The sequence below is a fragment of the Prionailurus viverrinus genome, chromosome X (genome assembly GCF_022837055.1).
Source record: "Prionailurus viverrinus isolate Anna chromosome X, UM_Priviv_1.0, whole genome shotgun sequence".
NCBI classification, from domain to species: Eukaryota; Metazoa; Chordata; class Mammalia; order Carnivora; family Felidae; genus Prionailurus; species Prionailurus viverrinus.
The window spans coordinates 118,908,897-118,935,259 of NC_062579.1; the positions used below are offsets into that span (position 1 = coordinate 118,908,897).

General features: G+C 44.4%; 2 protein-coding genes across 2 annotated transcripts; both read left to right on the top strand.

The window, feature by feature from the left end:
- Nucleotides 1-8,025: 8,025 nt before the first annotated feature.
- Nucleotides 8,026-9,695, top strand: LOC125157091 (paraneoplastic antigen Ma6E-like). The gene is made up of 4 exons (XM_047843308.1): nucleotides 8,026-8,103; nucleotides 8,243-8,845; nucleotides 8,940-9,188; nucleotides 9,300-9,695. Exons 1-4 carry the CDS (start codon nucleotides 8,026-8,028, stop codon nucleotides 9,693-9,695), a joined length of 1,326 nt encoding a protein of 441 aa, XP_047699264.1.
- Nucleotides 9,696-9,938: 243 nt separating this feature from the next.
- LOC125157658 (paraneoplastic antigen Ma6F-like) lies at nucleotides 9,939-12,461 on the top strand. The gene is made up of 2 exons (XM_047844596.1): nucleotides 9,939-10,926; nucleotides 11,925-12,461. The coding sequence occupies exons 1-2, from the start codon at nucleotides 10,090-10,092 to the stop codon at nucleotides 12,114-12,116; spliced, it is 1,029 nt and encodes a 342-aa protein (XP_047700552.1). The 5' UTR covers nucleotides 9,939-10,089; the 3' UTR covers nucleotides 12,117-12,461.
- The last annotated feature ends 13,902 nt before the right edge of the window (nucleotides 12,462-26,363 follow it).

A 26,363-nucleotide genomic window follows, 5' to 3' on the forward strand; every position in this document is an offset into this window, starting at 1 on the left:
CTTTCACTATTTACAGATATGATACGATATATAGAAAACTTTAAAGACATCACCAAAAAACTACTAGAACTGAAAAATGAATTCACTAAAGTCACAGGATAAAAAATTAACATACAGAAATCTGTTTCATCTTTATACACTGATAATGAAGTAGCAGAAAGAGAAATTAAGAAAACAATCCCATTTACAATTGCACTCAAAATAATAAGATACCCAGGAATAAAACTAACCAAAGAGGTGAAAGACCTGTACTCTGAAAACTATAAAACACTGATCAAAGAAATTGAAGACAACACAAAGAAATGGAAAGACATTTCATGCCAACAGATTGGAAGAACAAATACTGTTAAAATGTCTACACTACCCAAAGCAATCTATACATGCAATGCAATCCCCATCAAAATAGCAACAGTATTTTCCATAGAACTTCAACAAATAATACTAAAATTTGTATGGAACCATAAAAGACCCTGAATAGCAAAAGCAATCTTTAAAAAGAAGAACAAAACTGGAGATATTACAATCTCAGTACTCAAGATATACTACAAAGCCATAGTAATCAAGGCAGTATGGTATTAGCACAAAAATAGACACATAGATCGATGGAACAGAACAGAGAGTCCAGAAATAAATCCACACTTTTATGGTCAATTAATCTGTGACAAAGAAGGCAAAAATATACAATGGAGAAAAAGATAATCTCTTCAACAAATGGTGTTGGGAAAACTGGATAGCTACATGCAAAAGAAAGAAACTGAACCATATTCTTACACAATATACAAAAATAAACCCAAAATGGACTAAAGACCTAAATGTGAGACCTTAAACCATAAAATCCTATAAGAAAATATAGGCAGTCATTTCTTTGACATAAGCCCTAGCAACATTTTTTCGAGCTATGTCTCCTAAGACAAGGCAAACAAAAGCAAAATTAAATTATTGGGACTACACCAAAACAAAAAGCTTTTGCACAGTGAAGGAAACGATCAACAAAACAAAAGGGCAACCTAATGAATGAGAGAAGATATTTGCATGTTATATATCTGATAAGTTGGTTAATATCCAAAATATATAAAGAACTTATAGAATTCAACACCCCCTCAAAATAATCTGATTAAAATAGGCAGAAGACATGAATAGACATTTCTCCAAAGAAGATATACAGATGGGCAACAGACACATGAAAAGGTGTTCAGCATCACTAATCATCAGGCAAATATAAATCAAAACAACGAGATACCACCTCACACCTGTCAGAATGGCTAAAATCACAAACACAAGAAATAACAAATGTTGGTGAGGATGTGAAGAAAAAGGAACCCTCATGTACTGTTGGTAGAATGCAAACTGGTGCAGCCATTGTGGAAAATAGTATATAGACTCCGAAAGAAAGAAAGAAAGAAAGAAAGAAAGAAAGAAAACAGAATTACTGTATTATGCAGTAATTCCACTATTGGGTATTTATCCAAATTAAATTAAAACACTAATTTGAAAAGATGTATGTACCCCTATGTTTACTATAGCATTATTTACAACAGCCATGATATGAAAGCAACCCAAGTGTCCATCCATAGATGAATGGGTAAAGAAGATATAATACACACACATACAATGAAATATTAGTCATAGAAATAATTAAACCTTTCCATTTGCAACAACATGTATGGATATAGAGAGTATAATGCTACATGAAATAAGTCAGTCAGAGAAAGACAAATACCTTATGATTTCACTCATATGTGGAATTTAAGAAACAAAACAAAAAAAAAAAAGGAAAAAAGAGAAAGAGAGAAACCAAGAATCAGACTCTTAACTATAGAGAACAAACTGATTGTAACCAGAGGGGAGGTGGGAGGGATGGGTGAAATAGGTGAAGGAGATTGAGTATATTTATCATGTTGAGCACTGAGTAATGTATAGAATTGTGGAATCATTCTTTGTACACCTGAAACTAATATAACCCTGTATGTTAATTATACTTGAAAAAATGATGTAATCACACCAAGTATGCTCTTCAACCACAATGGCATGAAATTAGAAATTGATAGCAGAAGTACAAGTGGAAAATTCACAAATATGTGGAAATTAAACAACACATTCCTACATCACAACTCAAAGAAGAAATCACAGAGAAATTACAAAATACAGCAAAGTAAATAAAAATGAAAGTACAATATATTGAAATCTATGTGATGCAGCAAACAAGTGATCAGAGGGAAATTATAGCTGTAAACACATATATTAAAAAAGAAAAGGATTTCAAATAATAACCTAAACTTCCACCTTAAGAAACTATAAAAGGAAGAGCAAACTAAACCCAAATATACCGGAAAGAAGGAAATAAAAAAAAATAGAAATAAATAAGGAATAGGAAAACAACAAAGAAAATGAGCAAAACCAAAAGCTGTTTCTTTGAAAAGATCAACAATATTGACAACCTTTAGTGAGACTGGCCAAGAAAAAAATAGAGAAGTCTCAAAATACTAGTATCAGGAATGGAAGAAACATTACTAGCAACCCTGCAAAAATAAAAAGGATCATAGGGAATACTGGTGAAAAATTATATGCCAACAAATTAGATAAGCTAGACGAAATTGAAAAATTCCTAGAAAGACACAAACTGCCAAAACTGATTCAATAAGGTATTAAAAATATGAACAGAATTATAACTGGAGATTGAGTTAGTAATCAAAAAACTTCCCACAAAAATAAAGCCCAGAACCAGATGGCCTGACTGATGAATTCTAACAATTAAAGAATAATTAAAATGACAACCTTTTCAAATCCTTCCACAAAAATAGGAAAGAACACTTCCTAACTCATTTTATGAAGTCACCATTATCCTGATACCAAAACCAGACACAGACATCGGAAGAAAAAGAAAGAAGAAAGAAAGAAAGAAAGAAAGAAAGAAAGAAAGAAAGAAAAGCTACAGGCCAATTTCCCTAATGAATATATATATGAAAATATCCCCAACAAAATACTAGCAAACTGAATCTAGCAGAATACAAAAAGATAATACATGACCAACTGGGATTTATTTCAAGAATGCAAGGTTGGTTCAACATACAAAAATCAATTAATGTAATGCACCATATTAATAGAATAAAAGGAAAAGCCTATATAATCACCTTAATAGATACATGAAAATCATTTGAAAAAGTCCAAAACCATGTCATGATAAAAACAGTAAAACACACATACACACACAAACTAGAAATTGAAGAGAACTTCCTCAATCCAATATGGAACATCTAGGAAAAAACCCACAGCTTACTTCATACTCAATGGTGAAAAACTGAAGGCTTTTTCTCCAATATCCTGGAACAAGGCAAGGATATTTGCTCTCATAACTTCCAGTCAACATTGCTCTGAAGGTTCTAACCAGTGAAATTAGACACAAAATGAAATAAAATATATCCAGGTTGGAAATGAAGAAATAAAACTATCTCTACATGTTTATGACATAATCTTATATAAGGAATACAAAAAAAACTAATAGAGCTCATAAATAAATTCAGCAAAGTTGTAGGCTACATCAATATATAAAAATCAGTTATATTTCTATACACTAGCAATAAACAATATGAAACGAGCTGAAGGAAACACTTTTATTTACAGTAGCATCAAAAAGAATAAAATACTCAGCAATAAATTTAATCAAAGAAGTGAAAGACCTGAACCCTGAAAACTATAAAACATTGTTGAAAGGAGTTAAAGATCTACATAAATAGAAATACATCCTGTGCTCATAGATTAGAAGACTTAATATTGTTGATAATATTATCCAAATTGATCCAAAGATTAAATGTATTCCCTATAAAAATCCCACTGGCTTTTTTTTTCAGAAACGGAGACACTAATCTTCGAGTTTGTATAGAACTTCAAGGGACCTCTAATAGCTCAAATAACCTTTAAAAATATGAACAAAGAAGACTCAACACTTCCTGACTTCTAAACTTAATACAAATTTAGAGTCATCAAGACTGTGTAGTACTGGCATAAGGGTAGACATATAAATGGAATAGAATTTAGAGTCAATAAATAAACTTATATGTCTGTGGTCAATTGATTCTGACAAGGGTGCCAAGACCTTCCATTAGAAAATAATAGTCTTTTCCACAAATCGTACTGAGATGACTGGATAGCCTCATGTAAAATAATGAATTTGGACTCCTATCTCACCTCTTATACAAAAATTAACTCAAAATGCACCAAACACCTAAATGTAAGAGCTAAAATTATTAAACAGAAAAAAAATAGGTATAAACCTTGTGGCCTTTGATTAGGCAATGTTTCCTTAGAAATGACACCAAAAACACAAGCAACCAACGGAAAAATAGATAAACTGGACTTAATCAAAGTTTAAAACTTTTGTGCATCAAAGAACACATATCCTCTAAGGATACTGTATGTGCTGATGGCAGTAGCCAGTGAAGGACAAAGGCAGATATTCTTCGGGCAGTCTGGAGTCTGGAGGAACATCTTTGCCTTAGCCCAGGAAGAGCTGCACTTTTGCCACTAGTCTCAACAGGGGCAACATTAGCAGCCAAATGATCTGCCTTTTTGTACAACCCCCAAGAGACAGCCATGGGGCATTTCCTTTTCAGGACTGCTGTGGTGAATTCCTAGCTCTAGGAAGCTTATATTTACTATTTGCCATGGGTAAACTGTGAGAATCCATGTCACTATACTGAGTTACTACATCTACTTATTTTTGTTATTATATCGCTATCCACTGTGTTTCCTATTTCTATCAATTGTTTTTATTACTTTTTCCCACATGCCATCTCAAAACATCTCAAAAGCTATGATGGCACTACAGAACATTCCCCCAAATGATCCTAGGATAAAACACAAAATGTTTTTGTGAACATAAATATCTCACAGTGATGCTGGTCTATCATCATGTGATACATCCAGGAGAGACTGATAGAAATGTTGTGAACAATTCGTATAATAAATATGGATACAAAATTCCTTTTTGCCTTAGAAGAGAACAGTCATTTGTTAAATACTCAATTTCACCTTGTCTAGTGAACCAGCATTAGGTTCTCAAGTCTGGCTTTACAATGTCCCATTGTTCTAGTATTCTACATAAAAATTTGAGAAAACTGTTGGGGCACCTGGGTGGCTCAGTTGGTTTAGAGTCTAACCTCAGCTCAGGTCATGATCTCTTGGTCCATGAGTTCGAGCCCCACATCAGGCTGTGCTGACAGCTCAGAGCCTGGAGCCTGCTTCAGATTCTGTGTCTTACTCTCTCCCTGCCCCTCCCCCACTCGTGCTCAGTCTCTCTCTCTCTCAAAAATAATAAACATTTAAAAATGTAAAAATTGAGAAGACTGTGAATAAGAAGTGTGGGGTGGAAAAATGAACACTTTGACACTTATCTAGGTGATAGGCTAATAAGAGTCTCAGAAAAATAGCCAGTGGATATCTTTTCCATTGATAAATCTGGTGCAGAATTATGTATACTTGCGACTAGCATAGCCAGGGAGCAAAAGGAAGCCCCTACTACTAATATCCATAACTCAACAGAAATGGACCTTTGGGAAATTATAAATCCATCAGGGTCCCCTTCCGTCTCGTGTCAAAAAGTCACACACACTGGATACCCCAACTACCTTAAGCAGTTCTAGTATTAAAAGAGAAATTATTTAAAATGTCTCCAGAGAAAGAAATACCTTCTTCATGGATCTGGAATAAGCTCGTTCTGTCTTCTGGTTAGACTGTACATCATGACAGAGCATTGATCCCACTGTAACAACTACAAGAAATCAGATGGTCAAACAAAGTCGCATATTTTTAAAGGACATTTGAGAGTTCTGGGTGTAATGAAGTCTAAAGTAACTAAATTCCAAAGAGAGACAAGCACATACCAGTGGCCATTGTCCTCTCTGGCAAGAATTGGCTTGGAAGTGAGAGAATTGGGTCAGTCATGGGCTTAAAAAACTGCTAGGATGAGGATCTGGTAATGACTGTGTGGCCTGGATAGACAGATTGAAATCTGAACAAGCCCCAAATGCATAGCTAGTTCTCCCAATCTATGGATTCTCCCAGTAGGTTTTTTAAATATATAGTAATATAAGTAATATGGCAAATTAATGTCTCTGCCAGAATTAGGGGTGGGGGAGAAAGTTGGAGTTAAGTCTATAAAAGCAGAGAGCTACACTCTGTCATCTCAGTCGATCCTTGTGTTTCTCAGGAAAACAGTTCCAATGTTTCCCTTCACATCCCCTTTTTCCTCAGGGCTCAGACTTGGGACCACTGAGGTGGCTGTAACAACCAGCCTTCAATACCCACACCACTGCTTGCCTCACCACATCCTTCTATTCCTACATCATTGTGTCCACTACTGGAAGATTACCATGTGTCCAGTCTGAGGTAAAGCTCCATGAATATGCTGGAAGAAGAGTGTTCTTTAGTTTTTAAAGTTTGTTTATTGGGGCGCCTGGGTGGCGCAGTCGGTTAAGCATCCGACTTCAGCCAGGTCACGATCTCGCGGTCCGTGAGTTTGAGCCCCGCGTCAGGCTCTGGGCCGATGGCTCGGAGCCTGGAGCCTGTTTCCGATTCTGTGTCTCCCTCTCTCTCTGCCCCTCCCCTGTTCATGCTCTGTCTCTCTCTGTCCCAAAAATAAATAAAAACGTTGAAAAAAAATTTAAAGTTTGTTTATTTAAGACAGACAGTCCAGTCTGAGGTAAAGCTCCATGAATATGCTGGAAGAAGTGTGTTCTTTGGTTTTTAAAGTTTATTTATTTAAGACAGACAGAGTCAGTGTGAGTTGGGGAGGGGAAGAGAAAGAGGGAGAGAGACAATCCCAAGCAGGCTCTGTGCTGTGGCATGATGCAGGGATTGAATTCATGAAACCGTGAGATCATGACCTCAGCTGAAACCAAGAGTCAGACGCTTAACTGACTGAGCCACCGAGGTGCCCCTGAAGAGTGTTCTTATTGTCCAATTTACAGATGATGGAAAGAAATTCTCAGTAATTTGTGCAAGGCCACCCAGCCACTAGGTGAATCCAGCTTTGCCTGATTCCAAACCCCACAATCTCCAATTCAGGGCCTGCCTAAGAGGTGAGAGCTGGTTTTGCAGCATAAGAAGCTGTAATTAGGCCTTTGAGTTAGGAACAGCCAGCCTGTGTCTGTTATTGATGTTTCTGGCATGATGAGGTTAACCTGTGAATGCAAAGTGGCACGAGGGACATTGGCACCCAGCTAACCACCCACTCCCATTTTCCAGGCCCCATTCACAACCATTGAATTTTCTCTCTACTAGCTTCACCCAACCTTACCTTCCCACACCCCTATTAAACCATTTTGTAGCTGGAGGGCCAAAGGGTGTGCCTGTTGCTTCTGGAGGCTCCAAGGCTTGTCACATCAAGCCCTAACCAAGCAGGTCCCGTTGTCACGGCAACACGGATGCCTCTTCTCCTGCTCTCCTGATCCTGGCATTTGCCCTGCACTGAGATACCGAGATCTTGTTCCCTCATCCACCTGGGGATTCTGGGAACACCGGGAAGCCCACGTGGCCTTAGTACCGAGGACTTGGGAGACCTGCTGGACTGTGCAGTCCTGGGCAGTGCAGCTGAGGTGCATTCTTCTGATCCTGTCGCTCCAGGGCTTTGAGGTGGCCTCCAGAGTCGCCCCACAGCTCGCAGGTGGCGTGTCCCTGCCCAGCAGCGCCTGCAGAGTCAGAGAAAGTGAGCCGGAGACCAGGGGCTTTGCTCCAACGGGACCCTGGAAGTACCGAGCGCCTTGGGTAAGGGCTGGATCTCTGCCAAGGCAGGCAGTGGGGGCAGGAGGCGGAACCCAGTCGGCGCTGGAGGGGAGGGGTGGGAAGAGCGGAGGGCGGCTCCAGTTGCAGAGGGGCAGGTGCTGGTGGGAGAGGGCGGGACCCGGTGTCTAGGTTGCCCAGGCAGAGCAGGGGTGCCCTGGGTCCAGCCCTAAGAAAGAGAGGATGGGAGGGCTCCTGGCTGTGGGGATCAGGAAGAGAGGGCTCCCGGCTGCTGCGGGGTTGCAGACGATGGTGGGAGGGGCTCCGGCTGCAGTGGCCCCAGCAGGGGTGTCGGACAAGGCGAAAGGGGACCTTCTCCTTGCAGAGGTGAAGGGCTGCATGGTGGGGGTTCTGAGTCGTGGCCTGGAAGACGTGAACTGGCCAGGGAGGAGATCCAGGTCGGTGTGGGGGGCGGTGCGGTGGGCTGTCTGGCACCAGTGTCCCTCTCTCCCCTTTGCACCCACAGGCCTCCACTGCAGAGCCTGCGACAGTCGGCGCGCCCCTGTGCGATCGTGCCCCTCCCCCGCAGGTATCCGCGATGGCACTGGCTATGCTTCGTGGCTGGTGCAGGTGGATGGGCATGGATGCTCAGCGCTCGCTGCTCATCCTGGGCACTCCCCACGACTGTGAGGACCAGGAATTCCAGGAGGCCGCGCAGGCTGCCCTCCAGCCCCTGGGAAGATACCGAGTACTGGGCAAGGTGTTCAGAAAGGAGTTCAGATCCAAGGTCGCCTTGGTGGAGATGGCTCAGTATTTAAACCGAAGTGTGATCCCCCGACAAATACCAGGCATGGGAGGACCCTGGACTGTGGTCTTCCTGCCCCAGGCCCCAGAATCAGAGTCACAGGATACACCCAATTTCCTTGCACAGACCCAGAGGCAAGCAGGGGTTGCCTTGGCAGGCGAGGCAGGAGCTGGGGATGGGGCAGGAGCTGGAGGCAAGGCAGCTTCTGGAGGCAAGGAAGGGGCTGGAGGCGGGGCAGGAGCTGGAGGCCAGGAGGGAGCTGGAGGCGGGGCAGCGTCTGGAGGCGGGGCAGCGTCTGGAGGCGGGGCAGCGTCTGGAGGCGGGGCAGCGTCTGGAGGCGGGGCAGCGTCTGGAGGCGGGGCAGCGTCTGGAGGCGGGGCAGCGTCTGGAGGCGGGGCAGCGTCTGGAGGCGGGGCAGCGTCTGGAGGCGGGGCAGCAGCTGGAGGCGGGGCAGCAGCTGGAGGCGGGGCAGGAGCTAGAGGCCAGGAGGGAGCTGGAGGCGGGGCAGCGTCTGGAGACGGGGCAGCAGCTGGAGGCGGGGCAGGAACTAGAGGCGAGGAGGGAGATGGAGGCGGGGCAGCAGCTGCAGGCGGGGCAGGAGCTGGAGGTGAGGAAGGAAGCGAGGCAGAAGCTGGAGGCGAGGCAGGAAGTGAGGCAGGAGCTGGAGGTGAGGAAGGAACTGGAGGCGAGGAAGGAGCTGGAGGTGAGGAAGGAGGTGAGGCAGGAGCTGGAGGTGAGGAAGGAACTGGAGGCGAGGCAGCGGCTGGAGGCGGGGCAGGAGCTAGAGGCGAGGCAGGAGCTGGAGGCGGGGCAGCGGCTGGAGGCAGGGCAGCAGGTGGAGGCGCAGAAGGAGCTGGAGGTGAGGAAGGAACTGGAGGCAAGGCAGGAACTGGAGGCAAGGCAGCGGCTGGAGGCGGGGCAGCGTCTGGAGGCGGGGCATGAGCTGGAGGCGAGGCAGCAGCTGGAGACGTGGCAGCGGCTGGAGGCGGGTCAGCGGCTGGAGGCCAGGAAGGGGCTGGAGGTGAGGAAGGAACTGGAGGCTAGGCAGCAGCTGGAGGCGGGGCAGGAGCTGGAGGCAAGGCAGAAGATGGAGGCGGGGCAGCGGCTGGAGGCAAGGAAGGAGCTGGAGGCGGGGCAGCAGCTGGAGGCGGGGCAGCAGCTGGAAGCCTGGTAGTGTCTGGAGGCTGGGCAGCAGCTGGAGGTGAGGAAGGAGAGGAGGCAGAAGCTGGAGGTGAGGAAGGAACTGGAGGCGAGGCAGTGGCTGGAGGTGAGGAAGGAACTGGAGGCGAGGCAGTGGCTGGAGGCGAGGAAGGAGCTGGAGGCAGGGCAGCCACTTGGGCCAGGCAGGGCCTGAAGAGGAAGCAGGAGAGTCAGATGAGGAGGGAGCCGCTGGGGACGCAGGAATTGCAGGTTTGTTAGGATCTGTGAGTGTGGCAGGAGCTGCAGGTGAGGCGGGACCTGCAGGTGAGGAAGGAGCTGTGGGTGTGGCAGGAGCCATAGGTGCGGGAAGATCCTGGACCCAGCCTTGGAGCCCGGCCTGGCAGCCTGTGCTGGAAAACAGGGCCTCTATGAAACTGAGAACCTTTCCTGGAATGGAAGAGCCACACCGAGAAGAAGAGTCCTTTGAGAGCTGGCTGGATCACACCAGCGACATGCTGTACCTGTGGTGCCACATCACAGAAAGGGAGAGGAGGAGGAGGCTGATGGAGAGCTTGGGTGGCCCCGCACTGGATCTCGTGTGCGGCCTCCTGGCAGAAAACCCTGACGTCCCTGCACAGGATTGCCTGGCCGCGCTGGTCCAGGTGTTTGGGAGGAAGGACACCCCCACGACCGCACGGCTGAAGTTCCTGACCTGTGGCCAGCGGCCCCAGGAGACTCTCTTTGTCTATGTGATTCGCCTGGAAGGCCTGCTGCAGTCGGCCGTGGAGAAGGGGGCCATCCATCCCAACGTTGCGGACCAGTTGCGCGCCCGGCAGGTGCTGATGCGGGCCCGCCCCAACGAGATGCTCGAGAACAAGCTGAGGAGGATGCGGCTGGACAGGAGACCACCTGGCTTCCTGGGCATGCTGCGGCTCATTCAGGAGACCGAGGCATGGGAGGCCACCGCAGCTAGGAGTGAGCACTTGCAAGTGGAAGAGGGGGCCCGTGTGGGCACCGGAGGCCTGGCCGCTGCCCGGGCCAGTGGAGAGGTTGCCGAAGCCTCCCCAGCCAGGGAAGATGCTTCCCAGGCTGCCCCGGCCAACCTAGGGGCCAGTGAGGCCGTTCCTGGCAGTGCCGAAGCTGATACGGCTGCTCCTGAAGCCCATGATGCCGCCAGGGCAGCCCTCGTCCCTGAGGAGGCCCCCAAGATCTTCCCTGCCACGCAGGAAGATGAAAATGCTCCCGCCTCTGCGGGCCTAGCTCAGGCAAGGGCTGATGGGCAGCGCTTCCAGGGAGGGCCCGGGAGGTCCTGGCTGTGAGCCGGAGGGCCTCGCCCAGGCAGGAGACCAGGAGGCTGGGGAGCCCCTGGAGGAGGGGCCCAAGCCCATCCCAGAGGAGTCGGGAAACGAGGACGGGGCTGGGGAGGTGAGGCCCCCCAAGTCCTCCTCGGGCAAATAGGCTCAGAAGGCCCAGGGGCCCCCTCTCCTCTCAGGCAGCAGCGCTCTGGAGGCAGGGGGAGGCCACGCCAGGGCAGCAGCCTCTCCCCACATGGAGGCAACAACCCACCCAGCCCAAATTCCCAGGACCCCATCTTCCCAAGGCACCCTGGCCACCACCATCAGCCCTTCCAACGGACCAGGATGACCATACTTGATGCAGAGTGGGGCAGGGAGAGGTGCCCCCTCCCATGGCAGCTCCACCCCAGCCCCAGCCCCAGCCCCAGCCCCAGCCCCAGCCCCAGCGCGAAACCCTGCCAGTCCAGGCAGCCAGCCTGGGAAGCACCCCTGAGTGGCTGGCCCTAGCCTAGGTGAGGGGCACCTGAAAATGTGTGCCACCCACACTGGCCTGGGAGATGGTAGGGGCCGTCTCAAGGGTGCCGGCCCCTCGGGCCGCCCAAGAGGGGGACCCTCATTCACTGACCCGTGGAGCACGTCACTCCACGCTCTGAGAAGCCCACTTGTGCCTCTGTAGGCCACTTAGTGACCCCCCCCCCGTGTCAAGTGGCACCCCAGCTCCCCCTACACGCACCCTAGTTACCATTCCCGTGCAGAGCCCTGAGGTGTGCAGGAGCCCGCGGCGGGTGTCCTGGCCTGACGCAGCAGCCACCTCTCAGCCCCGGGTGTGTGGCACGAGCTTCAGTGCGAGCCCAGGCTCTGCTCGCTGTCGTGCGGTGTCGTGAGCTCAGCCCATGCTTCCTCGGTGTAGGTTTAGGCCAACTGCTGCTTGTTCTTGTGGAGATGTGTGTGTGTTCTTATCTGAGCAGCCGCCCCCACCCCGCCCCGGAGACCTGTCGAAGCCCAGTCCCAGGAGATGGCGGGAAGGACAGAAGAAGGCACGGCTGGTGCTGACCCCGCGACCTCAGGAAGGAGGCACTGGACCAAGGACAGAGGTGGCCTGCGGGAGTCTCCGTGGAAACCGTGCTGTGATGTGCCACTCTCTTGTTACTTGTGACTGAGTTTCTTTGGCTTGTCCGAGTGCCCCATGCTGCGTTTTGCAGCGTCCTGTGACTGTCCTGTGCAGGCCATAGGGCAGGGCCAGGCCCCAGCATGTCAGCAAGAGGGGAGGGTGCCCTGGCTAGCATCCATCATCCTGGCCAGAGACTGTGGGGCCCTCAGGAGGGGAGACTATGGGTGGATGCCATCATGTTGGGGCAAGCAGAGGCACCTTGTTTGGGACCTGAAGAGGAGGGGAGCCACGACCTGTGGGCTGTAGTACCTGTTAGACATTCTTCTCTATGTTGTCATTACCTCTCTTCAGTGGTTTCAGTAAATGTCTTCAATAAAGTGCATTGAATGTTTCAGCTGAGTCTGGCCTCTGCTGTGGGCAATTGAAGGAAGGGCCTACTGGTATAGGAGTGGGGTCAACAGTGGCCTGGTATCCCGAGTTGGTAGTGAGGTATGGTGGAAGCATGGTCCAAGATAGGGTATGGGGTGCCTCATGTGTAAAATTTGTCACCACACAGGGAACAGTGGCTTATGGATCCTGTAAGGGAACTGAGTAAGCTAAATTTTGTCCATCAATAGGAGTCTGGTGTGTGCCGGCAGCAGCTCATTTAATGTCCTGAGCATACACTGAACGCTATGGAGATAACTAGGCAAGACACTGAAAGAAGGAAAATAAATAATATATTTATTATGAATAAATATATATATGTATATATATATATGTATATATGTATATATATATATATTTCGAGAAAGAGAGAGAGAGACAGAGTGTGTGAGTGGGGTAGGGGCAGAGATGGAGGCACAGAATCCAAAGCAGGCTCCAAGCTCTGAGCTGTCAGCACAGAGCCCAAGGCAGAGCTCAGCTCAGGAACTTTAGGATCATGACCTGAGCAGATGCCTAACCGACTGAGACATCCAGGAGACCCAACAGAGATATATATTGAATAGATCCTGGTTTTATTCTCATCAACTCAATCTCTGCAATTAATGTTCTAGAGCCTTCACAATATGTTTGGAAAACAAGGAGATTCTGGATTGGGAAGAAAAATGGTAGAGATTCCAGCACTCCTCCAGGAGTCTGGGCAGCCTGGACACAAGCCTGGCTTCCCGCGTGCGCTCCTGACTGGCGCGCGTCTGTTCGCGTGCGCTTATTGGAGCGAGACAGCATCTTCTGTGCGCCTGCGCACTGGGCCGAGCGCGGTGAAGCTGGTGTGCGCCTGCGCGCACCGCCATTTCCTGCAACTGGAAGCTTGGGTAACTTTGCCCATCGGAAAATGCGACAGCCCACAGGGCGAAATGGCTGCCCTGGGGGAGAACGGCCTCAGTGTAGCTTTTCTTGCTGCCGTGCTGATTCCGGCCGCTAGATGGTGCGCGAGGATCACAAATGGGCTAGGCCTACCGTCTGGGAGGCTCCCTGGGCTCTCGCTGCCCTTGCCCTGCTGGCCCAGTGGGCTCTGGTGGTGCCACCGACCTTGGGGTTGAAGCAGCCCCTCTGACCACGTGTGGACGGACCATCGCCACAGTCCAGGCGGAGGCGAGAAAGAGAGAGCGAGCTGGGTGCCCGTAAGGAGCTGAACGGGGCTCCTGTGGTCCCCGCCTGTTTGGCAGGGTGCCCCGGCCTCTCGGTCGTTTCTGGCCACTGGCCACTGATCTTCATAGCTGCCCAGGGGCAGGGGCTGTGGACATACGGGGAGGGCAGCGGATCCTCCACCCATGAGGGAACTTCCTGGGCAGATCTGCCTGGGCAGGGCTCTGGGGTTCTGTGGAAAGGCAGCTTAATTCCCAAGAGTTGGGCGAGGAAGGGTGATGGGGGTGGGCAAGGTGATCCTGCAGAGCCGTGGAGCCTTACGTTTCCTAGGTCCTGAGATCATGTGGGCCTTTCTTTTTTAATCAGTAGAAACTGAGTTACAAGAAAAATTAAGGGATTGTTGTGGTCATAGAATTACAGAGCTAGGCTTCTTATGTTTGGGAGTTGTGCTCCTTTCATTCACTGTACAGTTTCCATTTCATAGATAGTTCTTAACTGCCATGGCCTTGATGAGCCTAGTGGGATAGTTGCTGTGGCAGTCAGACTGGATGTGAGGGAGGGGTCAGCTAAGGCTGAATGATTCTCCAAGTGTCTCCTAAACAATCCTGTCTTATTTTACTTCCTGCCTCCCTGATATTTGTAATGGTGCTCCAACACTTCTATTCTATTTAGAAATCTACTATTCTTGCTCCAATGGACCGTCTGTATCATGTAATTAAAGCTCAGTTGTTATACTTGAGGGGACTTCATGAGTGACTCTCCTGTTGTCTTTATTTTCATGGAATCTTCTTGATGCATTCACACTAAAGCAAGTAGTTTCTGTTAACATTGGTACCAAGCAGCTGAGAGGTCTTAATGTCATCTCCATTTCCATAAGTGCTGCCTTTCAGCCTTATTGCATTTTTATGTTTTCTAGAAAAATCTCTCCCTGACTTAAGACAGACACAGTACAGGCCATTTTGAGGCTTATCTTTCAAGTTCTAAGAGCCTCCATTTCCCAAAGCAGAAGCAGTGCAGGAAGGGGCACTGCTCCCAGCCTTTATTCCCCCTAGAAACTACCTTTCCTTTTCAGATGTTTCCCTCTTCACCCTGTGCTTCATATCTGGGCAACCTTGTAAGAAAGCCTGGGTGCTCCCTCCTTTGGCACCAGAGAGAGATTGGAAACAATCATGCCTCTGCCTACATATGGGAATGCTCACCCTGGCCCCAGTCACTTCCTTGCTTTCACAAGCCATTTTGCAACTGCTTGAGAGATCTTTCCCTCTTCAGAATCCTCAATTATGTAAGTAATGAACCTTTTTTTTTTTTTGGCCTCTTGGTATGTGTGTTTTGTCATTAGTCTCAACATCCAAAGGATATTTTAGGTGGGGGTCTATCTGTCTCTTGGAAACCATAACATTGTTAAAATCCATGTCAAAGTCTAGGCAACTGCACCCCCCACACACACACACAGCCAAGAAAGTGAATTACAAACAATGTTACAGGAGGCATGGTGGAGATTAGACCCTTTGTATCTTAAAGATCTGAAGGATACTGAGGTGGTTGTACCCATCGTACCTCCATTTGCTTTGCCAGTCTGAATACTCTATACTTACTGCCCAAAACTTCACCAAGTAGTAGTCCCAGTTATAGATGCTGTGTGCTGGATGTGGTAACATTGCCCAAGCAGTACCTAAGGCCTTAGGTACTAAAACAACGAAGTATAGAAGCAGATATTGAGGTCACTCTTGCTCTCATTAAAGTAGGGTGTGTCTCCACCTCTGGTAGGAATATGTTAGTGGGTCTTGTGGTGGCGGTGATAGTGGTTGAGATTTTTGTTCTTGTTGTTTGTCTTAATGTTACAGCTGTTTCTACAAAATAGTGGTGGAGTAGTAGCTTTATTTTAATTCTGGAAAGCAAAAGGACATAACTAAAACCTTTTACCAATGAATATTTTAAGACCCATATGTCAACATTTATGGAGTGACTTATACACTTTAAATTAAAAGTTTTTAATTTAAATAAAATAAATTTATTTACACTTTTGTTAAAAAAAATAAGGCCATAAGGTATATGGCCATTGACCTAACAAATGCATTCCTTTCTATCCCAAACAATCAAGCAAAGAGGTAAGAAGCAGTTCTTAATTATGTGTACATGCAAAGATCTTTAATTTATAATTTGTTCTATGACTATGTTACCTCTACTACCCTATGTCATACCTATCCTCTCATAATATAGTCAGAGATGTGGATCAACTGAACAGCCTATAGAACATCACTACATCACCCATATCCATTACACTGACACCATTATACTGATTGGAGAGGATGAATAAAAGGCTTCTGTAAGATATAATGTGTTCCAGAGGGTGGGAGATAAACCCTGCAAAGATTCTGAAAGTCACCAATTCAATGAAGTTTTTAGGAGTCCAGTAGTCAGGGGCATGCCAGGATGCCTCCTCCAAAGTAAAAGACAAATCATGTCTTGAATCCTCCACCAAAAAGAAAGAAGTAATGTACCTGGTAGGCCTCTTTGGGTTCTAGGGACAAAACATTCCACCTCCAGGGGCATCTGGGTGGCTCATTCAGTAAATCATCTGACTTCGGCTCAGGTTATGAGCTCACAGTTCATGAGTTCCAGCCCTGTGTCAGGCTCTGTGCTGACAGCATGGAGCCAGGAGCCCGCTTTGAGTTCTGTGTTTCCCTCTCTCTTCTCTCTGCCCTACCCCACTCATTCTCTCTCTCTCTCTCTCTCTCTCTCTCTCTCTCTCTCTCTCAAAAATAAATAAACATTAAAAATTAAAAAAAACCTCCACCCCAGGATTATTGCTCTTGTCCATATATCAGGTGACACAGAAGTCTGAGATCTTTGAGAAAGGCAGGGTGCAGGAGATTAATCTACAGCAGGTCCTGGCTGCAGTGCAAGCAGTCACTTGAACCATCTCATTTGGCCAACCCCATGGTGTCAGAGGTATCAGCAGGGGACAAGGATGCAGTATAGAGTTCAAGGCCTGCCTGTGTAGGAGAATCACCACCCTGACACCTGGGGTTCTAGAACAGGGTTATGCCATACACCTTTCTAGAAATAGCATCTGATGTGTTTCTGGGCATTGGTAGAGACCGAATGCTTGACTATGGGGCTCCAAATGACTGTGCATCTGGAACTTCCTATTATGAACTGGGACCTATCAGACTCATAAAGTCAAGATCAGATGGCCCATCAGCAATTAACTGTACGATTAAATGGTATGTCTGGAATACAACCTGGGTAGGAAAAGAGGTGTAGTAAGTTCTGTGAGCAGTAGCTCAGATACTCATATTATCCATCACAGTTACAAGATAGCCTTTATCTCAGCTCACACCTATGGCCATATGATCCTGTATTGGCTTGGTATTTGGGTACCAGTTGAAAGCGAATGGTTTCTACATTCTAGATATAGCCAGGGATGCCCCTGAAAGAAAATGGAGAAGGAAGATCTTCCCAATGAGTGGAGGTAAAACAGAAGTACATCATCCTTTTTGTAGAAATAGCCCAGGATGAGACTATATACAGGCTCCTGAGCAGTGGCCAATGGCCTAGCTCAGGTCCTGGAAGGAAAAGAATTGGAAGATTGGAGACAAGGAGGTCTGGCATAGAGGCCTATGGCTATATATATGAGAGTGGGCATGGAGAGAGAATTTTATATTACATACTAATGCTCACCAGAAGACAACACTTAAAGAGGAACTTAGCAGCCATTTGGAAAAAAAAAGACTTTTCAAGTTGATGTTAGCCACCCTTCATCATCATCCAGCCTGGAATGGACACAATGGACACATAAATGGAGTGGCTGCAGTAGGACAGATGGAGACTGCTCATGAGTCCAACATCATGTAATCCTACTTATCAAGGCCTATATTGCCACTGCTGGCTATGAATGTCCAATCTTCCAGCAACAGAGACCAATGTTGAGTCCCCAATATGGCACCATTCCTCCATGTTTACTACATGTTTGTCCCTTATATCTTGGAAGGAACATTGGTTCTTTCTTACAAGAATTTTAACCTATTCTGATAATGGGTTTGCCTTTCCTGCTGGCAGAACTTCAGCCAGCATCACTATCCAGGTGCTTTCAGAGTGCATGATCTTCAGGCCCATAATACCACACAAGATAGTATACTACCAAGGGATATACTTCAGAAAGAAAAATGTGTGTGAGTGGGCCCACGGGTATGGGATCCTCTGGTATCACCCACTACATCACCTGGAAGCTGCTAGCTTGGTAGACTATCAGAATGTCCTGCTGAATGTGCAGCTGAAGCACAAGCTTAGAGGTAATACTCTCTAAGGATGGACTACCATCCTCCAAGATGCAGTATATGCACTGAATCTAAGACTTCCATGTAGTACTGTGTTCCCAGTGGGAAGAATACATGGGTCTGGAAACCAAGGGATGGAAACTATAGTGGCCTCACTTTCCATCTTTCCCAGTGACCTACTCAGGGGTGGACCTTCACATATTCCAAGCTCTGGACTGTGCAGAGGTAGAGGTTATGGCCCCTAAAGAAAGTGCACTCATACTAGGTGACACAACCAGAGTCCTGTTGTGTTTATAGATATGGCTGCTGCCTGGGTATTTTTTTATTTTCTGTGTCTAGAGACTAGTAAACAGGAAAAGTCACTATTTTTGGAAGTGGTAATTGACACCTATCAAGGAAGGGGTAGAACTGCTGTTACAATGGGGGCATAGCGGAATATGTGGGGAACCCAGGTGATCTCCTTGGTTGACTCTTTGTATTCCCTTGCCCAATTATGACCATGAATGGCCAAATGTAGCAATTCTGGTGTGAGAAGAGTATGGATACCAGGTACTCAAACACCACAGAGATGAAGGAACATCACCAAGACTGAAGAAATGATAGGTGAGAGTGAGAAAAACCTAGAACGAAGAGTGGAGGAGGGAAATAATGAGTACCTATTGCAGTTACAAGACCAAATGTATCAATGGGGTTGTACTTTGTCACACCAACTTCTGTCTTCTAAGTTTACCTTCAGGAAGAGAGGCCCATGGGAATAATGTAGAAACTTCTCCCTAAACAAATGGAGTAGTGGGTCTGTGTGGCACAAGGGGTGGACTGTGGTAGCTGTGGAAGTTCACTACTTAGATATCACTTTAAGAGAGGAGTACATTAAGATGACTGCATCAAGGTGCAACATTTTCAAGATTCACTGCAGCATTTGAGCAGAGGCCATGCTATTCCCAGGCAGCTCCCAGTCAATGACTTACCACAGCAGGACTACTGGAGTAATTTCTGCTCAATGTGGAACTCTCTATGGGCCAACTTTGTACCAGATTGCCCAGTTGGGCTGGCCAAGGATTTTTCAAAGTAGCACCACAGTATGAGGCTCTTTCTTCCAATCCTTTTTCCATCTCCCTTTTCTTCCACACGTGAGACCTTAACTGTAATCTGAAGGTCTTCCTGACCTCTCCTGTGCCCTCTCCCCTTTATCTTTATCAATAAATCTTTTGCACTTATAATTCCATCTTGGCTTTCTGGAGGGTCAAAACTGACACATATGATTGGGAAGGGGTAGAGAGAACCCCTCCCTCTCCTTCATGGAAGAAGTAGGGGGAAAAAACAGCACACACTTTCCTCCTACAAATTCCATTTAAAATAACTTGGAAATATCTGATCTTTTCTTAATTAGCCTTGATATGATGGTGCTTACTGAAGTGGTTTTGCCATCTTTTAGTAAATTCAACACTGTAGGGTGTTTGAGGGATTTGGGGGCTGATCAGGAAAAATATATGACCAAGAAAGGCAGTCACACAACAAACTTTACTGGGCTGCACTTGGACAAGTTGCACACCCTTCATAGCATGAGACCATCCAGAGGCTTATGGGTAGACTAGGGGGGCACCATCCAGAAAAGGAGGAGAACAAGGTAACTTCCAAGAGAGAGAGGATCAGGCAGGGTGCATAAGTGTCTTAGTGATGGGGAAACATCTTTGGAATCAGACAATTCTGAAGAACAGCAGTAGTTTGGGGTCTTTATAACCACCAGCCTTCATTTTATCAATGGATAGCAGATGTAGGGTAAGGTGTCCTGGAATATACAAAGAAGACAGACCCTAACTGGCAAAAATCTGCTTGTTTGGACCATTTTTAAAACAATTAATTGTGTAAAAATTAGACTTTTGCACCAATGGGCTTTTGAACTGACAGGTCTCAGCCTGCAGTGAAGAAATAAAAAACCTATAAGCCAATGCACATAGGCCATGTTAGGCTAATTTACATAACAAGCATTGTGTTATGTTTCCACTGAGACTAGAGACTGTGCAGGGATTTAGCACCTCGTATCCTCAGATTTGGGTGAAACTCCTGTGGAAATAGGCAACAGTCCCTCTAACATTCTGTTACATATTCAATAAATACTGAATAGCTATGGTCTGCCCTACCTTGCTCCTGGTGCTAGGGATACAATGGTTAACAAAACCACTCACGGTCCCTGATGTCACAGAACATTTAATTGCTTAAGGAATTGCACAAATACATATATAATTATTGTGTTAAGTGCTTAGGAAGGGTAAGTACTACAAAATTGTGTTAGAGAGGGACCTAAGTTAGATGGGGGCAGGGTGTCAGGTGAGGTGCCCTTGGTGAAAGGACATAAATGGCGAAACCTGAAGAAAGAGTAGGAGTTGGCCAGACAAAAGGTGAGGGAGGTCATGCTCTGGAAAAAAGAACACAACATGCAATGGGCACAAAAATGACCTTGATCTCAGCCACTGTTTCCCACTGACACATCCCAGGCTTTGTCATCTCCTGTAAGTATCTCCTTGAGAATCAATCGTTCAAGCATCCCACTCTCTGAGCACAGATCTCCTACTGTGATCATTTTCTAACCTCTTCAGGGCCTTCAGACATTGAATCCTCTGATTTTTCAATGTGTCAAACTTATCTTTTTTTCACCTAATCTTTTAATTTAAATTGCTTTATTCAGGTGTTTTTGACATGCACATATTTAAAGTGCACAATTTGATTAATGTTGACATATGTATACACCAATGAAGCCATCATCACAATCAAGATAATAAACATTTCTATCCCCACAAAGCTTCCTCATTCCCCTTTGCAGTCCCTCCCTTCTTGTGATTAAATTCACTTATTACTTCTAAGAGCTTTCTTGGTAAATTCCGAGATTTTGTACATAGAAATGTCTGTAGATAAAGACAGTTTTACTTCTGTTCCAATAATGAATGCCTTCTTTTTTGTACCATGAGACACAGTAAAGAAAAGTACTGTCTTAGAATGGCTTTCTGCTTAGCTACTTAGCTTATTACTGCACATAACTTGAAAATTCAGCATAGGTCTTGAGGGGAAATCCTGCGGTGTGACATACTCAGTCACCTGCCTCTACCTTCTCTTTGCAATCTTGGCTTTTTTTTTTCTTAACCGTATGATGCAGCAATTGCACTACTAGGTATTAAACAAAGAATACAAAAATACTAATTTGAAGGGACACATGCACCCTAATGTTTATAGCAACATTATCTGCAATAACCAAATTATGGAAAGAGCCCAAATGCCCATCAACTGATGAATGGATAAAGAAGATGTGGTATATATACACAATGGAATACTACTCAGCCATCAAAAAAGAATGAAATCTTGCCATTTCCAATTACATGGATGGAGCTAGGGTGTATTATGCTAAGTGAAATAAGTCAGTCTTATGAAGACAAATACCATATAATTTCATTCATATGTAAAACTTAAGAAACAAAACAAAAAAGCAAAGGGAAAAAAAGAGAGAGGGAGGCAAACCAAGAAACAGACTCTTTCTTTAAAAAATTTTTTTAATGTTTACTTATTTTTGAGAGAAAAAACATGAACAGGGGAAGAGCAGAAAGTGAGGGAGATGCAGAATCTGAGGAAGGCTCCAGGCTCCAGGTTCTCAGCATTCAGCACAAAGCCTGGCACGGGGCTTGAATTCACAAACCATGAGATCATGACCTGAGTCGAAGTTGGACACTCAATTGAATGAGCCACCCAGACGCCCCAGAAAAAGACTCCACCAGAGAGGAAGTGGGTGAGGGATGGGTGAAGTAAGTGATAAGGATAAAAGAGTGCACTTGTGATATCACTGGGTGATGTATGAAAGTGTTGAATCACTATATTCTACACCTGAAACTAATATCACACTGTATATTAACTGGAATTTAAATAAAAACTTAAAAAACAATCTTGGCATTTTAAGTCTCCAATTTTGTCTCTCTAGCCATGTGAGACTGCTGAAATGTCTCTTGGTTTTATGGTTCTCTACTGTTGTCATCTACCTGGGTGACACCTGTATTCTCAGCCTCTTGCACTGTACACAGAATTGGCAAATGCCCCCAGTGGGAAGAAAAGCAGCAAAATGTCAGTTCACCTTTCCATGGTTCTCCTCTCCTACATTTTGGCCCTTTGAATCTCGATCAGTTCAATAGTGCTCCAATGGCTTTAAACTGAACTTTTTTTTTCATGTGTTTTTGTTTTTACTATTAAAAAAAAAGTTTTGGGGCACCTTGGTGGCTCAGTCAGTTAAGTGTCCAGCTCTTGATCTAGGCTCAGGTCATGATCTCACAGTTCATGGGTTCAAGCCCCACATTGGGCTCCACACTGACAGCACAGAGCCTGTTTGTGATCCTTTCTCTCCTCCGTGCCCCTTCCCCACTCATGCACACACTTTCTCCCTCAAAATAAACATTTAAAAATAATTAAATATATATATATGTGTATATATATATATATATATAATGTTTTGATTTGCATTTCCCTGATGATTGGTAATGTTGAGCATCTTTTCCTTTGTCTTTTGGCAACTTGTATGTATTCTTTGGAGAAAATGTTTGTTCAGGTCCCCTGATCATTTTGAAATCAGATTTTTTGTTTTGCTCTTGAGTGGTATGAGTTCTTTACATATTTTTAGATGTTAACCCCTTATTGTATATATGATTTGCAAGTATCTTCTCCTATTCAGTAGGTTGTTTTTTTGTTTTGTTGGTGGTTTCCTTCACTGTGCAAAAACATATTATTTCGTGTAGTCCCAATTGTTTATTTTTGCTTTTGATTCCCTCGCCTGAAGAGGCAGATCCAGAAAAATATTGCTGATGCCAATGTCCAAGAGTTTATTGCTTCCATTTTCTTTTAGAGTTTTATAGTTTCAGGTTTTACATTTAGGCCTTTAATCTATTTTTTAACTCTTTAAAAAATGTTTATTTATTTTTGAGAGAGAGAGAGAGCACAAGTGGGGAAGGGGCAGAGAGAGAGGGAGACACAAAATCCGAAGCAGGCCCCAGGGTCTGAGCTATCAGCACAAAGCCCGATGCAGGGCTCGAACTCACCATGAGATCATGACCTGAGATGAATCCGGAAGCTTAACGGACTGAGCCACCCAGGTGCCCCATGCCTTTAATCCATTTTGAGTTTATTTTTGTGTATGGTGTAAAAAAGTGGTCCAGTTTCATTCTACTGCATGTAGCTGTCCAGTTTTTCCAGCACCATTTGCTGAAGAGACTGTCTTTTCCTCATTGTATATTCTTGCCTCCTTTGTCATAAATTAATTTATAATATAAGCATGGTTTTATTTCTGGACTCTCTATTCTGTTCCATTGATCTATGTGTCTAATTTTGTGTCAGTACCATGCTGTTATGATTACTATAGCTTTATAGTATAGTTTGAAATTTGGAATGATAAGACCTCCAGCTTTGTTCTTCTTTCTCAAGATTGCTTCGAAAGGGACTAAAAGGTACAAACTTCTACTTATAAAATGAATAAATCACAGCGATGAAAGGTACAGCATAGGAAATATTGTCAATAATATTGTAATAACCTCGTATGGTGGTAGATGGTAACTACCCTCATCATGGTAAGCATCGTGTAATGCATAAAATTGTTGAATCAAATGTTGTATATCTAAAACTAATATAATATTGTATGACAATTATAATTCAATTAAAAATAAACAATTTTTATTAAATATAACACATATGCATAAAAATATCATGTATGATGTATATCAACACTTTAAAGACCAATAGAAAACTGAACAACCCATGAATCCACCATGCATGTAAGCTTCAGGTACAGACCCCTCCTTGACCCTCTTCATTTATATTCAGTTCTAGTCCACCCTCATGCCACTACCCTACATTACTGTAAATTTTAAAGTTTCATTTTAATTGAGATATAACTGACATATAACATTCTGTAAGTTTAAGATATAAAGTGTTGATTTGATATACTTATATATTACAATATGTTACCGCCTTAACCTTAGCTAACACCTCTATCATGTCACATAATTATAATTTCTTTTTTGTGGTGGAAACATGTGTCACGTTTTAATGGGATTTTCTTGTTCTCTATAGGAGCATTTGTTGGCCAAATGCTACCTTACCATTTATCCTCATTTCCTCTACCACCATCCTCATCCAAATTATGACCATAACTCCCATGTTAGTGCAGTAGCCTCCTAAATTGATGTTGCATCCACTTTGCCCCCTTCTTATGCGTTCCTCATATAGCAGCCAGATTGTTTTTTCTTAAAATTTATTTTGAGAGAGAGTGAAGGCACAAGCAGGGAAGGGGAAGAAAGAGGGAAAGACAGAATCCCAAGCAGGCTCTACGCCATTAGTGCAGAGCCTGATGCAGGACTTGAACTCACAAACCATAAGATCATGACCTGAGCTGAAATCGAGTTGGACGATTAAACGACTGAGCCACCCAGGCACCCCAGAACTATTTTTAAAAGACAGATCAGATTATGTTAATTCCCTGCTCAAAACCCTTCAAGTTCTTCTCACTGTTTTCTTAGCATAAAATGAAAAATGTTGTTAATAAATGGCATTTGCTGAGTTGTGATAATGTCCAATGTACCAGACACTACATCATCTGACTTTTACAGTAATGCAAAGATTATTTAATTTCCATTATTTACCTCATTTATACTTATGGGGAAGCAAAAATTTGTAAGTTTAATTTAATTGCTGAACGTTACAGTTAGAAGTGGTGGAGCTGGAATTCCAAGCTAAACCTTTTCAACTATAAAGTATGTTTTTGTTTTGTTTGTATTTTATTTTATTTTATATTTTCTTTTATTTTACTTAAGAGAGAGGGCACAAGTGAGGGAGAGTGGCAGAAAGACAGAGAGAGAGAGAGACAGAGAGACAGAGAGAGGGAATGTTAAGCAGACTAAGTTTGGAGCCTGTCGTGGGTCTTGATCCCACGACCTGGGATCATGATCTGAGCCAAAATCAAGAGTCAGACACTCAACAGGTTGAGCCACCCAGGTGCAACCAGGTGCCCCCAGAGCATGTCTTGAAGCAGAGAGAGTCCTGAATGAAGTGGCTTATTTTGTACATTTTCATCTCTCTGTATGACAGAAACAGAACCAATAGGGAATATATAGATTACATAGATAGATAGATAGATAGATAGATAGATGATAGGTAGGTAGATTAGATTAGATAGATAGATGAATGATAGATGATAGAGAAAAGAAGGAATTGGCTCATATAATTGTGGGGTGGGAGCTGGTGAGTCTGAAATGTTCAAAGCAGGAAGGCAGGCTAGAGACCCAGGGAAGAGTGAATATTGCAGCTCAAGTCTGAAGGCAGTTTGGAGAAAATTGTCTTTGAGGGACCTCAAGTCTTTTCTATTAAGGCCTTCAAGTATTTGGACGTGGTCCACTCAGATTTTTGACAGTAATATACTTTATTCAAAGTCCACTAATTTAAATGTTAATCACATCTAAAAATATATTCCCAGAAACATTTACACAGATATTTGACCAAGCAACTGGGCAGTATAGCTTAGTCAAGTTGACACATAAAATTGACCACTGTACTCCCTGACTATATTTTCATGGTAAAAATTTAAAACAACAAGAGGTATGCTGAAGAAATACTAAAAGTCACACTTCCAATTCTGTTCCCTTCCCTCCAGAAGAGGTGAGCACTGTCAATCTCTCAGTGAGCATTCTTCCAGAACTCTGTCCCCTCAACACTAATACATATAAACATACATGTATATATAATTTGGTTTTATTTTATTTAAATAGGATCATTATTTTTTTAATTTTTAACTTTTTTTATTTTTTGAGACAGAGAGAGAGCAAGGTAGGGCAGAGAGAGACAGAGACACAGAATCTGAAGCAGGCTCCAGGCTCCGAGCAGTTAGCACAAAGCCTGACATGGGATTCGAACTCACAAACTGTGAGATCATAACCTGAGCTAAAGTTGGATGCTTATCTGACTGAGCCATCCAGGTGCCCCTAAATGGGATAATTCTATAAGTATTGTTTGATGTCTTGTTTTCCCTCTTGAATGGTAATTCATATATATTTATCTTTTTTTAGCTTGGACAAACAAAACATTTATCCAATGTTTATACCATTGAATGATAAAATTGAATAAAAAACAAAAAGAATCTCTTTGACTCCTTCATGAACCTCACTCATCTCCTCAAAGGTAAATGCTGCTATCATTTGGTGTGTACCTATGAAAACCGTAGACAGAATACTATATACACAGGTGAAGATGGCAAGGTTTGACTCTGTCCCTTTCATGTGCTTTCTTCTTGTCCATTCTCACTCCTGCATAAATTATATCATTAATGGCATGATATGACATTGAGATTATGTCATGTGACATAATCTATATACAAGAGAGAAGCTTGTTTGACTTGCAAGTGTGCCTCTATAAACCATGTGAAAAACCTA